General features: G+C 36.0%; 1 protein-coding gene across 4 annotated transcripts in view; it reads left to right on the top strand.

Moving 5' to 3' along the window:
• Positions 1-16697, top strand: part of LOC115449907 (phenoloxidase-activating enzyme) — a 25394-nt gene extending 8697 nt beyond the window's left edge. For all 4 annotated transcript variants that reach the window (XM_037443692.1, XM_037443696.1, XM_037443688.1 and 1 more), the window contains exons 2-8: positions 1014-1168; positions 2116-2264; positions 12956-13125; positions 13976-14138; positions 14508-14716; positions 15126-15295; positions 16015-16697. In XM_037443692.1, coding sequence (XP_037299589.1) covers positions 1166-1168; positions 2116-2264; positions 12956-13125; positions 13976-14138; positions 14508-14716; positions 15126-15295; positions 16015-16308 — 1158 coding nt within the window. In that variant the 5' untranslated portion in view covers positions 1014-1165 and the 3' untranslated portion in view covers positions 16309-16697. The remainder of the gene's footprint in view (positions 1-1013; positions 1169-2115; positions 2265-12955; positions 13126-13975; positions 14139-14507; positions 14717-15125; positions 15296-16014) is intronic.

The raw sequence follows: 16697 nt of genomic DNA, 5'->3' as shown, positions 1-16697 counted from the left end.
TTGGTGTTATCCCGGCCTAGGTGCCAGGGTTTGCCTTCCTACTGCGATCTTTTCTTTCGTCCGGTCTTTTGCATTACCTCAGTGAGACCATTGTCTCTCATATGTTCCCGGACAACGCCAACACCTCTTCAAAGTTTCACTACTATACGTAATAAATAAAATTCGTATACATATCTGTTACCAAAATCCAAAATATACCTTTCAAAACCAAATAGCGCGACTATCATATTTTCAGCATTTTAGTTAATTCATCTTTTTATTAATTCGAGGAAAATTAAAAATAATTGGCCGTCGTATTTCATTCTTAAGGTCTTTAATATTAGTTATATTGTATTGAAATTTAGCTTATCTATACTAATATATAGCTGAAGACTAAGCGTTTGTTTGTTTGTTTGAACGCGCTTTATAAGATAATAGATATTGCTTACAACTCTTTAAGGTGTAAATTCAATCTCCATGTCCCTCCGTAGTGCTCACACTTTTTGTACAACAAAATGAAAGGTAATTGTTCTCGTCACACTTTATTTCGAGTTTATGTTCATATGAATTAGAATGGGACAATTTTAGAGATAAAAAAAAATTACCAAAAAATTATACCGCCTTAAATGGTCTTAAAAATTTAACATTACCCATTTACCGGTTTCCAATTTGGAGCCGGTACTTAAATAAAATTAACATTGTTTTCGTACATTTGTTCATGTATTTGATCTAGCTTAACTAGGGTTGCGATGTCTTGTCATGAATTTATACGTCATTGACGTCGCGTCGTCCTACGACGTCGTATCGTGTTTATGTGTATGAGCCCTTACGCCTTAAACTACAAAATGTTAAAATAATCAGAAAAACTAAAACTTTGGTGAAAATATTCCTTATTAATGAATGATTTTTGGTACAATAACAGCAAAGGTGAAGACGAGTATGTGGATTCATTTAGTAACGCAGTGTAAAAATTACCCTGTATTCTGGTTTCCAATTTTGAAGTCGGTTATCATTAATATATATTTTTTTTGCAGAGTCATGTACACTTCCAAACAATGATAAAGGTACTTGCAAGATCTTAACAGAGTGTGATGCCGCGACAAAAATTTTTACCAAGAAAAATAGAACAAGTGAGGACGAGAATTTCCTAAGGAAAACTTACTGCGGACATGCAGGGCAAACACCTATGGTAATACTGATGAGGTTGAAATTTGTTTGGTGGCCAATTAAAAGCCATTTTAAATAAAATATTTCACTCAATTTTGTCGGTATTGACTGATCAGAGCAAAGTTTTTTTAACATGTTTACGAATGACTTATTTTGATTAGTTCCGGGATTGGAACGAAGATTAAGAGTGGCATCTCTTAAGTAAAAAAGAGCCTTTTAGTCGGGCACAGTAAAGGGACTGCATTGCTCCTTATGGTAAGGGCGATGCCTTCCAGATAAAGTATCGAATGACAACAGTTGGATATCTCATACCACTCGACACAATGCCGGTCTACTGAGATGCTTCTTCACGCTACGGCAGACGGCCCAAGGATTGTAGGAAGGAGGGAACACGCGGGTAGGCAAACTACTCCAAAACCTGGTGCGCCAAAGTCAAGAGTTGGAGTACCTTTCAAAGCCGTATTGGTCGTAAACATCAAGCTGTGGCTTTGTATGCCAGCACGCCTGGTTCTGCTGAGGAAAATTTACAGTATGGTACATAATAGGGTACCAAATGCATATTGCTACATTATCGATTGCTTCAAGCCGAGCGTCCGCTTTGCAATGGAGAGAAGTGGACAATTCATATTTCCAGCTCCTCCCTTTCTTTCTATTTGATTAATGTCGTTGTGGGATACAGATAGTTTAGTATTCCCTAAGACTCACCGAGCTTCACCACTTGGTGTTAGAAAATGTGTGCCACAGTAGACTTTGACTTAAACACGTGTTACAGTAGCGTCTATAACGATGGGCTAGTCTTTAGATGGCACAAGATATATTATGAGTTTCACTTCTACTGTAAACAAACATCCAAAAATTCGTATAAATAATATAAAAGTAGCTTGGTTGTTTGTACACATCGTCACAGCCCTACACAGTCTTAATTTACAGAAACTAGTACTAACCGACTGACTCATCCGTTGGTTCCAGGTGTGCTGTCCTGAGTCAGAGAAGTTCTCCTGCACGACGCCCGACAACAAGACAGGGGAGTGCGTTAACATACAGAAGTGCACATACCTCGCCGAGATACAGGATGATCCACTTAATGAAGGGGAGACGGTGTTCCTCAAGAATTCTGTGTAAGATACAAAAATAGCTCTACGAGTCAGAAAACACGTTGTCGGTATATGTTACACTATAAAAAGTCTCAGATGATTTAAAATTCACCGGACATTTGGAAGTTACGTGTGTGTTATTTGTAAATTATTTCTTTATTTGAAAGGTATAACTTACATATTAATACAATTATATACTAATTATGGTATAAGGTTATTGGGGCTAGTAGGTATATATGTATTTTTATTGCTTTTAATGACGATATTGCAAACGATACGACGGCCCATAAACAGTAGAAACACCATCCAACATCTCGAATTACAAAGTATTGTTTGGTATTCCACTGCGCTCGCCATCTTGAGACATGAGCTGTTAAGTCTTATAACACTCAGTAGTTACACTGGCTACAATGTCCTTGAAACCGGAACACAACAGTGACTACATACTGCTGCTTGGCGGCAGAAATAGACATTGCGGTGGTACCTACCCAAGCGGACTCTCACATATGAGAGACCTACCACCATAGTTTACATAGTAGGTAGGTACATATGCCAATAAGAAATGTTTTGGCGGTGCAGCAAATGAATGTGATGAATCCTATATACGTATGAATTCTTCGCAAGAGTTTCGAAGGTATGTGAAGTCGAAAGCTGTCGAAATAAAACTAGTTTTCAGGTTTTATCGCGGTCACGTGGCGGACTGTCCGCCCCGTGACCATGAAGGCTGCAGTCTTCGAAACGTTGGACATAATTAAGATTTATAAAACCGCGTCAAAATCCGAAAACTAGTTTCAACTCGATAACTAACATTCACGTAATATAAAAAATTTCACCGATATATTAAAGGAAACTGGCATTGGAAATCCTCAAGATACATTAGAATGCATTAAACTTGGTATGATTAATCTATCCATATTAGTAAATACCAAAGGAAATGCATCGAAAAATATAAATTAATAGTGTTTTTGTGATTATATAATATAAGAATAAGGAAACGTAGATCGCCTACTTGTAGATGTTTAACTTGGCTTGGTAACAAGGCTATTATTGTAAGTTTCACATATAGTATGTGCTATCCGATAGTAGTGGTGATATCTCAGTTTTTTTATTAGTATCGGACCACGCAGTCAACCCCAGGGACACCTGCGTATAGGATACTGGAATCCTCTGGCTTACTGAATGCAGGGTCCTGGAGGAACCGCCCTGTGGAATGGGGGCGTTTGGAGAATACCACCACGGTAAACCCCTGCCTGTCGTAAGAGGCGACTAATAGGGGCCACGAAGGGGGTCGTCGGCGGGCAGCAGGGGGCTGTCCGCCCTAGTGCATTTTTGTGCATTTCTTGCACATTTTTCGGTTGACCCCCGGGATGGACGGCAGTGTGGCGTTGACCCCATGCTGCCGATGACGCTGAGAGCGTCCTTCGGTGCGAGGGGGCTTAGGCGCCCCCCCACATTTAGGGAGACGGGCCGCAAGGCGGCACCGCGCAGGGGCGGCCGCGGACGAAGACTCGGACCTGCTGTCTCGGGGAAGCCCGCAGTCGTCCCTTATGCGCCGAAGAGGGTCAACGCGGAGTTTTAGTTGGTAGGCCGTTGCGTAGGGACTTAGGTTAGGTTCATTGGTTAGGGACTCGGCCCGACCGCCGCCCGAGGGTCCCGGGCTGCTTCAATTGTCGGGTCGTAAGGCAACGATTACCCCAACATAACCGCTCAGTCACCCCCCGCGAAGACTGAACGGTAGTAATAAGGGACTTTCTCCGCGAAAACAAAAAAAAAAAAAAAAAAAGGGTCCTGGAGGAAAGTTGGGAGGGGATAGCTGGCAAAAAAGTGGGGGAGGAGAAGAAATCATCTTAGGACGGCGGGGAGAACGGGTGGTAATATTTGCGGGCACTTATAGGTCTCAATGTGAATTGGCAACTGTGATATGTGGTAGAGGTTCGTGACCAGCAGTGGGATAGCGTTATAGTACGGGGCTAGGCTGGTATCATTAGAGTGTTAATATATCGTTTGGATAATAGCAGATGTTGAAAGCAAAAGGAAAACCAAAAAAGATGTGGAGCTAATTAGGTGCAACAGGCATGTGTAAGGGAATTATGTCGAGCGCGTCCCGAAGTTGCAAAAAAATGCAAATCAAATTAAAATAAATTTATTAATTAAATTACAGTTAAAACTTATGTGGCTAATGGTCGATGTATGAACCAGAAGTGGCGGCGGTCCGTGGGGCCACCGCGGAGGTGCTTGCAGTTGATGACGTCAATGCTGGTCACGAGGCGCTGCGTCGGCGACTCGTGGCTGGTGCACGTTGTGCTGTATCGGCGTTCTTGTCGGTTGCTAATACGATGTTGCAATAATTGAAGTTAGGGCGCGTCAGCAACCCCTATGGGTTACCAATATGTAACAAGGGTGTAGAGCAAAGAGAATTATAATATATATGGAAATAGAGAGCCTACTCGTTGGGTTTTTGTGCTAATCGACATTACGGCTGCTTCATACTTGTGAGGTAGAGGGCGTTCGCGATTTTCGTTGCGTTTCACGATTCAGGTTTATTGTGTTTTATTATTTTGCAAACGGTTTTAAAAGTGCAGAAGACGGCAATCCAAGTATTAAAATACTTAGAAGCAGATCTGTATTTGCTATGCCGTCGTAGTATAATATTCCTGACATCTTATTTACAGTGTACTTCTATCATTATCAATACATAATAATTCGATAGTAATAAGATCTAAGAATAAGATCGTTAATCAGACAAACATCATATTGAAAATATTATTTTTATTTTATTTTTTTGCTATAACCTTTTGTGTACAAAATGCTTATAGTAAGTACTAATGATATTCACATTCCATATTAGATTTACAAAGTATTACACCTCTATTAAGCTATGTAAGCGCTGATAATTTGATCTTAGTTATTAATTATATTCAATGGAAAAGTAAACGATACTACTTTAAAATAAACTGTAATACACTGTCCGAAATACTAAATAATAAAATATACTTAAAATTATTTTATGTCTAAAAATACATACTGTGACGAATAATAATTAACATTGATATTTATAATATGCTAAAACATTCTCAATTGTCAAACTATATTTTTATAACAATTGATTTAACTTTATAAAAATATATGAATTCTTTTGTATTTCGATAATCATTTTAATGTATCATCAAATAAATATCAAGTATCAATGTTCAAATAAAAGAGAATTTATTATTTTTTATAAAAATTGCCTAATAATATACGATTCAATATAGAAATACATAAAAATTTACAAATCTAGAACAGCAATTAACTCTGGAAACATACTAGCTAGCCATATTATTTATCTTTGTCTTCATCAAAAAGGAAATTCGGATTCTAGCATTATCTTTCTACACAAACAAGTGAAACTAATATTAACAAGAACAAAGTTATTCTAAGCCAAACAAAATTATTTCACAAATAAGTCACGCTACTTTTAAAAATTGAAAATGTTCACTGGAAAAGAAATTAACATCAAGTTTACAATGATCATTATACTTATCCATAGAAAAAGGAACTATAAAGATTAGCATTCATTAAAATATACTTTCTTCGTCATGCGAAGGTTGTTTTACTTATGATAATAATATAAAAAATATTTTATGTAGATATCAAACAGATTAATTTAACAATTTGTTAAATAAGAAAGATTAAATAATTATAATAAGAACTGATTTAAAACAGGTCTATGAAACCGGGTAGTAATCAACAGTGAAATGCGAATGCGATACAAATTGCCAATACATATTAGATATATACCATAACAGTGGGTATATGATCTAAATAGAGTATGTACTAAAAAAAAGGAGAGATTCGAACAATTAACGCGATAAAAGCAAAATAATTTCGCACTTGTGTACATGATATTATCTTTAAATTGCCATCACTTAACTATTAATTATGGGTTACGTGGTGGTTAAATTACAACATACAATAAACACAAAATGAGCATTATGATCAAATAACGAAATCATAAATAAGTCTTATACAAAATGATAATTGTTACATAAAATATAAAGGAAGTAATGCGAATTGCTGCAGAAATGTAGGTACCGGTTGTAACATTAACAAAACATCAACTAAAGCAAGCAGGTCGACGCAGGAACGATTGAATATTTTCTGAACGATGCAATATTATTAGGCGACACAGAAGGGTTATACAAAATATAATATATATATATATATATAAATTAATCCTCTATCAACCTGGTATAGCTGGTCCTTCGTTAATTTGACACCTGTATAACTAAAAGACTTCATCGAGCCAATTTGTAATTATATGTACAGTCATGATGCTATAGTGAATAGTGCGCCGTTTTATGTGCAATTTTGTTAGTCTATGACGCGTCTATTTGTAAAACGTCTTTGCCAGTGCCACACACAGACAAATATTAGAACACTTGTTTGAACTCATGTTTGGCACGGGTATTTGCGTATTTGTATTCTATTACAGACACTGACCAAATTAAAATTTTTATGGCTTTTACTTTTAGGTTTCCATATATAATCAGTTCTCATTCAAGCAACTCGATAACTTTGAACGCTTGATGTGTGGTCGTAAAACCGATACCGAATGACAATATAATACGTAAACATTTAAACAAACTTTGCACAAATACGAAAATTCCCGTGCCACACATGAGTTCAAATATTTTTGTTATCTGTGGCGCCGGCATAATATTATCTTTTGACATTGATAAATGACGATGTCTTAGTTTTTTTAATAAAAAGAAAGGTGGACCAAGGAACAACTTTATTCAACTGTATGTGTGACGTCATCAAGAATTTCTCGGTTTTTATTTTTTGTTTCTTTGAAATTAAGTATTCAAAAATATGAAAAATACATAATCGTACTCAGAGTAGAAAAATTAAGAAATGGTATTTTTGTTTAAGGCACGTTAACATTTTGAAATGTTAATTTTACGCTGAAGCTGTTGTCCATGAAGGATACATCAGTAAAAAGAATCACACTTGGACTTGATAATTTATCTATTTTAAACTCAAATCAAAGTCGTTTGCCCTTATGGTAATTTTAAAGGATCTTTTATTAAGGGACCGTAAACACTGTAGTCACAAGAAATCAATCTTATGAGACTGCTAATCATTTTTGTAGATACATATTCTATTTTTAAGATGGGACAGCAAGGGCAGCACCTTTTACCATTTAAATATGAACGTGAAAGATAAAAAAATATCTGTATAAATAATAATAAACAATACGTGAACAAAAAAGCGGCGTTGGCCTAGTTGATTGTGGAACGGACTGCCAAGACGAATGTCCGCAGGTTCAAATCAAAAGGCACACACCTCTGACTTCTCTAAAAATATTATGTGTATATTCTTTGTGAATTATCGCTTGCTTCAACGGTGAAGGAAAACATCGTGAGGAAACCTACAAACCTGGGAAATTCTCTAGAGGAATTTTCAAGATTGTGTGAAGTCTACCAATCCGCACTGGGTCAGCGTGGTGGACTAAGGCCTAATCCCTCAGCAGCTCCCTCTCACTAATAAGCAACCTACTTAAGTATTTAATGTTGTCTAGCTTATTGAGTTTATACCTAATTATTGAGTGCTAATATATATATATATATATATATATAATAAGAAAGTCGTGTTAGTTACACTGTTTATAACTCAAGCACGGCTAAACTAATTTGGTTGAAAGTTGGTGGGGAGGTAGCTTAGAACCAGGAAAAGGACGTAGGATACTTTTTACTATTATATAAAGCTGAAGAATTTGTTTGTTTGTTTGAACGCGCTATTCTCAGAAATTACTGCTTTGGACTGAAAAATTCTTGAGTGCTGGATAGCTCACTTATCGAAGAAGACTATAGGTTATATATCATCACGCTATGATCAAAAGGAGCGGAGCAGTAATGAAGACTGTAGCAAAAAGGGGGGAACTTTATAACTTTTGAGAGATTTAAACGAAAAACTATATCACGCGGGCGGAGCCGCGGGCAAAACCTAGTTTACAATAAATAAAAATCGCTACACCCGTTCAATGAATTAAATAAATTGTTAAGTAAAAGTGTGAAATCTACTAACTGACGACATTCTGCTGGAATTCTGCTCTTGCCGTTAAATGTTCAGCCGCAACAGCTCATAAACAGGGTTGTTATTTGTCCTTTAACGCGTATGATGTCATGTTACCAGTCTTTTCCTTTCCGTAAATATACAGCTTTAGTTACATCTTTCTTTAACCAACTCTGTTATGGGACCGACATTAACGGGTGCCTGGTCGCATGTTGTCTTGATTACGTTAAGCCCAGCATCAATGGCATCTTCCAAGACAGTTCGTATTAATATTTTTAGCTCTATCTTATTAAGTCCATTTGTGAAATAATATGCTATTGGCTGATTAAAAAAATTTTTTTATGCCTTTTATTATAAAAACCAAAGCGTAGTTAGAAAAAGAGCATTTTTAATGTGAAGCAAACTCTTGTATCTTTGTATGGATCATATGACACAGACAAAAATACCAGAGCAAAAACAATCTTTTTCCTTTATTTCCAACAGTGGAAAATTATAGGATTTATTCCTGCGATTATATTAATTTGGCTTAGTACTCGTTTTACAGTTATTGATGATGGTAGAGTAAAATACTTGCATAAAAGTTTGTAACATTTAGGACGTTTTTTTGAATAAAGACAATGACAATTTTTTTTCCTCTGGTGAAAATCGTCTTCCCTTCGCTTTCGTAAATGTTTTATATTTTTTTTAATAAACCAATTTGAGTATTGTATACCGCGTGTCTTCGGGACCTACTTGTAAGGCAGTAGATATGGTCCGAAAATACTTTAGTAATATCTGAAAAATAAAACATTAATGAATATTACTGTTCGAGCAAGGAAAAGTAACTTGTTGAGTAGGACATATAAGAAGCGGTACATTTGTCCCGTACATAACGTCAAAAAGGAAGAGTGGCTCAAAATTATATATTGTACTACTTTAAACTTTATGTCGCGGCAGTCGCGTTACTCATTCTCCGTGGTTAACTATAGGACGAGGACAGAGAGGTAGACAATTACAATAGGACGTTATTTTACAATGAACATTATGGTACTGCGTTTCGAGTCGCGAGTCAGAGGAAAGTATTTTGAGTGTTATCATTACAAAATACTGTAAGGCGCACATTAAAGCGCCTCGCCTCAGTACGCCTCGCCTAATTTGAAGTAGGACATTGTACCGGCTCAATGTTAAAATGAGGCTACTCTTACAAACTCTTTTCATGTCATGTCCTACCCAATTCTAATTAGTAACTATACGTTATCAAATATAGGATGATAATTTTGACAGCTCCTTCACATGAAGTTTCGTATTTTTTCGGTAAAATTTACTACAGGTAATATCATATTTTATTTTGAAGTGCCACTCATTATCATAATGAACAATCATGGACTATCGCAAATCGCCATTGAAATAAAATAAATCGATAATATAAAAATTTGCATTTAGTTAATTATATTATTTTTTGCAAATATTCCAGTTGTTTGTAATTTATCACATTTATTGGTAAAAAAATCTATAATTAATATATCTAATGTTTTCACGATTTTAAATAGTTAACACAATGATAACTGCAAGTGGTGTAGGGTTTAAAAAAACATAAATGGAAGTGGCTTACCAATAATAAATAGATAATTCAATAAAAAAATATTTATATCATCTGAACATACCAAATAATTATGCAACTATCGATATCAAGTTTTATAAAAATGGTAATCGATAATCGAATACGTTCAATAACGATTATACCTTAGCCTCATCATTAGTGTGATTTGTCAAAATTAACATACTAAATTTTAAAAAGTTTAAGTAAACATTTTCACAGCTTTAAGTAAGATATGTATATAGCATTACCGGTGAGATATGTGCTTCTTTCGGCCATTAAATCCATGTTTTCATGAAATGAATATCCGGTGTATAATGTTCTGTAACATAATTCGATATGAGAGACATGAACGGACAGAAAAGTGAAAGCCGAGATCTTTAGAGAAGATTTTCTCGTAGTGTCTCGCACGTTAAAAGCCCTTCCCGCTAGAAAAATGCCTAAATAACAGTATCGATGCATAGCACTGTCTATTTTATATTGAGATTCACAATTAAAATACTATCCAGGGAATAAAAAGCACCCAGCCTATCTTATATTATTGCAACTTTGTCCGTGTGCCAAATTCGCTTAGCACACATATATTATACACACATTATAAAAAAAATAAATAAAATTATATTAGTAAGCACTCAGGCTGCTGTTGTGCTGTCGCCAGTACTTTTAGTCCCAACTTACATACTTTTTTTAATACGGTGGCATGTAACCACGGCAATATCCCTTTTTTTTAGTTACTTTTTCCAATTAACAAAGCTAATAGAAATGTTTCCTCATCTGAATTCACTCTATTACTAACTGTCCAAAATGCGTAGCCAACTGTGAGCCCGCTGCGTGAACGCTACGCACCCACGGCTTGTTCGCTGCACGCCCGCCGCGAATTTACAGCGAATTCATTATGCATTTGATATATCAGTGTGATATATCGTATGCCGTCAGTGTGATATATCTAAGGGTACAACATCTAGTCTAAGCACTTTTAAGGAGATATATAATATATAAGTATCTGAATCAGTTCAACCTGTAAATTTCTTGGCGCAACATGTGGAAAACATCTTACCTAGATTCAAAGTGGGAAATGTAGTTCTACATAAACCACCAATATATAATTTATAACAGCTCTCAAAGTGCTTATGTATATGTGTACCGCAAGTATTTTATGTATATTCTTGTCCTCTGTTAAGAGTTTTATCGAGAACTTTAATTCAAACTTGAAACCTTTTGTCCTGCCAGGATTTCCACCTATAACTAGTTGCTTTAGGGACATAATGTAATGGTCCTGAAAAATAATACAATAATTTATTAAAATATAATAAATAATAAATGATGCCATGTATTTATAACACAATACAAATGCAAGGAATTAGTCCATTAGAGATACAGCTCTGAAATTTGTTTATTCAATAGTCAAACCAAAATAAGTATATTAAACCAAGATGACGTAATAACGACAATCTTGTCTACCAACAGATTTTTCATAGTTTAAAATCAAAAATGAATATCGCATAATTTTAAGGTATGCAGATTCCCACACGTATTTTAAAAAAGACTATTTAAATGAACAGATTTCGCCATCGCGGTGACTAAGTAAATATTATGTACGATTTTAATGAGTACTATCGATATTATTTTTATAAAAAATATAAATGTCATTTACCATCAATCGCACAACCAAGATAACATGAGACATTTTGTCCAAATATTTTATCAGTTCCTTATCGCGTGCAAAACAAATAACAAAGCCCGGGGGTGAATTAGTAAGAAGGCAGCGGTGGTCCGTTTGAATAAGCAAAGTTCTTTCATTATTGAGGAAATCGTAATCGAACTTATCGCACACAAACTGCAATGGGAAATTTGAAAATTTTCAACCGGAATTCAAATTACGGAAACAAGGCGATATTGCCACTTAATGCAATAAATATTTTAACATGCTTATGAGAAAATAGATATGTAATTTATTGGAAACTAGAATAAAATTTAAAAAGTATGCGTTGTTTTGTTTATAATTGTATTAATAAAATGGAAAAATTAAATTAAGCTTCAGTTGTCATGTTACAACAAAAGGAGAACTTTAATATTTTACCATTTAATAACAATCATGAGATATTGTGGCAACTCGTTTGAAATTGTGTCAGACGACTTGCCACAATCTCTGTCATTGTGTCAGTCAATTTTTATCGTATTTCGTTCGGAATTTTCAGTAATGCATATTTTTTTAATTAATTAAAATAGCCTCTGACATTTGTTTTTATGTTTTTACTTATCTAATTTAATTACGTACATAATTATTTTATAAATAGGGATAAAAGGCATGATTAGTGTTTTGAAAACTTATTCTCCAGTGTCATCTAACTGAAAGTATCTTACAACAAAATTAATTTGAGGTTAGACCAAAAACAAATAGAGTGACTGTTTGAGAGTGACATACCCCTGGTGTAGAGATAGCTAAGAGAGGTCTACGCCACACAGACTACTATTTATTTATTTATTGTTATGGTAATTGGTACACCAGCAGCTTACATATTAAACATATATAAAATAGGACATAATAATACAATCGTACAAACATGCAAGCCACAACATTGATAACATATAAAAGACACTGTAAAATATGTTATTATTATTACAATAGTCAATCAAAACAATATAATATACCCAAAAGAAGTAAAATAAACAGAAGAAGAGAATACAAATTGACTATAAATTGATTTAAAGAAAAACAAGTCACAAATTTTTGTAGGTATAATTAGTAGTAGTAGGTAGGTAGGTATAATTCAAAAAAAATGTAGTAATAAAGGTGTGTTTTTGGTTTGTTTATTAAGTTAAATGTTACAGTTACGCTACAGAATCTCTCAAAAGAAATACAGTTTACTCGTTTTTGTAACATTTTTAATTGCAACTCCGCTTCTGTTGGTCATATCATGATGTTATGTAGGATATATAGCCTGCCACAGTAAATGGGCTATCAAACACTAAAAGAATTTTTCAATTCGAACCACGATATCCTGAGATTAGAGCGTTCAAAAAATCAAACTTCAGCATTGTATAATAGTATAGAATTATAGATATAATATTTTTGTTACAGTTGCGCCGGCCCTGAAGAAAACAGCGTCTGTTGCGGCTCAGAAGGATCGTCAGTAGATGTGGATAGTCTTGGCAAAAATGTACCGGTAACTTGTGAACAATCAGCGTTTCCCCCGGACCCTGACAGCGACTGCTGCGGCTTGGACTCCAGCGTGAGTGATAAAATCATTGGTGAGGAACAATCATCCTTTTTCATACTAGTGGTCAATGACCATGAACTTGTGGTAATGGTTAGTATCTGCTGGTTAGTGCCAACGTATACATGGTTGAAACACCTAATACTGTCCCACGACAATACTGTCCATTCCAGTACCAAGATGTATCCGAACAGGCTGCTAGACTGCATAATTTAATTTACCATCTGAACGTTGACTGGTAGAGAATGCCTTCGGCATCGAGTCCGCATTTATACTCTTTTTATATAAAGTGTAATAAAATAAAATAAATAAAAATAATTGAGTCGACTGGTACGGGTGGAATTATCTCTCGTCAATATATACTCTGGATGTCTCTTAACATAAGACATTACCACCACCCCTCTTAGTACATTTGAAAAATGCGACTCGTAAGTTGATATTTAATTTTGATGTTTGTGATTGATCGAGAGACCAATGCGTTAGTCACGTGTTAGTCTCAATTAATCACAATGAAATGACACGAGTCGTGTCGTGTTTTTTTCTGCCATTCTAAGCACATAGGTTTAGTGGAGTTACGTTTAAAAATACATTTAATCAATCAATCCGAAAAATCAACTTGAAAAAATAAGGCAGAAGAGACATCGGGCTATATCTTCGTCAGTTGTCCATTTTATTTATTGTATTTGTTTACAGCGGTTTTCAATAAACTATCCCAATCTCAATTTTCAATGCGATTCCGATGAACCAGTCGAGATATCTCATTTGTAAAAAAAACATTATTTTCATCATCATCATCATCAAACCTAAAAAACTGATTGGTATCGTTAATTTGTCTCATTTTGTGAACATGTAGTGTCGTTGGTAAACATGGACTTTCCTTCCAGGTGGCACCGCAACTGGCATCAACCAGTACCCTTGGCTAGTGATAATAGAATACGCCAAACTGGAAACATCGAGACTGTTGTGCGGCGGATTCCTCATCAGCAACAAATACGTCCTCACCGCGGGTCACTGTGTCAAGGGACCTATTTTGGAAGCGGGAACGCCGTGAGTGTTGCATTTGAAGCATCTTTTACCATTTTTAAGAGAAGCCAGAGTAACACCCGCGTTTCACAATATTAGTGGTTGGCCTAGTTGGGAGTGGTTCGAACTGTCAAAGACGACAACCTCTGATTTTTCTAAAGTTATATTACGCGTGTCGCTTGCTTTCTGGGTAAAACATAGTAAGCATATTTGCATGCATGAGAAATTCTCCATAAGAATTTCGAAGGCATGTGAAGAAGGTTGACTAAGATCTAAAACTTTTCAATAATAGAGGAGGCCCGTGCCCAGCAGATGGACTGTTAAACAGGACTGATATTATTATATTATTCTACTATGGATGCCGTGCATGCTTATTTGGACATTTGCTTTCAGTAAATACGTTCATCTTGGAGAATACAACACGACGAATGAGGGACCCGACTGCGTTTCGAGTGGTGCGGGCCAACCGGATTGCAACGAAGGCATTATACGGGCAACAATAGATGAGATTATACCTCATCCGGACTACCTAAAGCCAAACAATTTTTATGAACAGCACGACATAGCCCTCATCAGACTCAAGGTCTGGGCACCTAGAACAGGTTTGTAATCAAGCGGGATAATCACGAAAACGTGCAGGCGTGATCTTCTGCGGGCGAATTTAGCCGTGTTAACTGTCACGACACACAGACTTCTGCACTGACTTCTTTTTTTATGCTTGCTCGGCACAGTGGTCCCACATTGGCACGTCGTGGTAAGTGGAGTGAAGCCAAATGCCGATTGCATTAATAATAAGGATAATCAGCTCAGCAATCGGCATTTTATATCGGCTATCGACACAATTATGCCGGCCTGTTCAAACTGGTTACACATGTTGATCACGGAACGCGGTACTCTTACGTGGGCCGCTATATAGCGGGAGTTACACCTGGTACAGTGGTTGCTATTCGGACGGATACAAATAAGCACCTACCACGGCGCCTCCACTGCTAAAACAATGTCTTTTTCTAGAATTCATCCGTCCCATTTGCCTGCCGAAGATCGATCATACACTGTCACTGCCACCAAACTACAAGTTCCAAGTTGCGGGTTGGGGACGATATTATCAAGATTTTGTAAATAAAATATTCAAAGCAAGTGAAGTAAAGCTGCATGTTGATGTACCCTATGTTAATCATGGGGTAAGTGCAATTTTTTTTTTTATTAGTATTACCAGACCTCTGTTATAACTCTCTGTTACAGACCTGTGTTCACTGGTAGGTCTCTCATGTGTGAGAGTCCACCTGGGCAGGTTCCACCTCAATGTCTATTTCTGCCGCGAAACAACAGTGTGTAGTCCCTGTTGTGGTCCATTTAAAGTACATTGTAGCTAGAGTAACTACAGTTATAATAAGACTTAACATCTCATGTCTCAGGATGGCGAGCGCAGTGGAATACCAAACAATATTTTATAATTCAAGGTGTTGAATAGTGTTTTTACTGTTTATGGGAGGTCGTATTGCTTACCATCAGGCGAACGGCAAGCTCATCTTGTCATTCAAAGCATTAAAAAAAATATTTCGATTAACATTTCACATATTACCCATATTAACTTCATGAGAATTATTAAATATCGCACCAAGTCATCATAGATATCATATCACGAGCTATGGTGAAGTAAAGATTGACAAAAAAAACTTGCAGAAAGCGCCTGCTCAATATACGATTTCGCGAACTTGCTTGTTGAAACATCATGTCAAATAAAAAAGCATGCAAGTAGTTGCAGTACCTCACGCTAAGCCACCTTATGGTAATGATTGTAACTCGGACAGACCCACAAAGTGTATCACAATTGTTTGCCGAACACCACACATTATCATCACCGTCGCTTCAAAAATAAAATAAATATTTTTGCTTTCAGGACTGCCAAAGGAAATTGCGGACTATACCAAACCTATACAAGTTATCAAACGGCATAAAAGTTTCTGTTAATGTAACTTTGTGGAATGGCCAGCTTTGCGCAGGTGGCGTAGCGGGTAAAGACTCCTGCAAAGGTGACTCCGGCGGCCCTCTGATGTATGAGAATGAGAGAAAGTACACAGCTGTAGGGATGGTGAGCTACGGGCTGGGAGAATGTGGTATCGGAGGATATCCCGGTGTATATACAAACATATACCCCTATCTCCCGTGGATCAAAGCAACAATAAGGGAATAAGAATATCACATATCTTCGGATGTACTTCGTTCATAAGTAAAAGTCAAAACTAATTACTTACCTAATAACTATCAGCTGTTTCCAACAAACGATCCTCATCTCGATCTTCAATCCGATTCCGAGAATAAACCAATTAAGATAACTCGTATGTAAAAGTGTCAAAAATCTTTGTTCTGATTGGTCAATGCTGACATAGATCGAAGAGTGCGATTTGGATCATTTATTGAAATTGCTTGAAACGAATAGCCTTTCACACGATATGTATATAGTAAAATTTGTTCTGATGTTTTATTTAAAACAGCTCATTTATAATATAGTACCAACTTGTGTTATTATTACGGCTTATGTTTGTGAATGATATCAAAATAAAATGAAGTTTAAAGATATAA

Source organism: Manduca sexta, chromosome 5, assembly GCF_014839805.1.
Source record: "Manduca sexta isolate Smith_Timp_Sample1 chromosome 5, JHU_Msex_v1.0, whole genome shotgun sequence".
NCBI lineage: Eukaryota > Metazoa > Arthropoda > Insecta > Lepidoptera > Sphingidae > Manduca > Manduca sexta.
The sequence above is the reverse complement of the archived record's forward strand: the minus strand, read 5'-3'. Positions and strand labels throughout refer to the sequence as shown.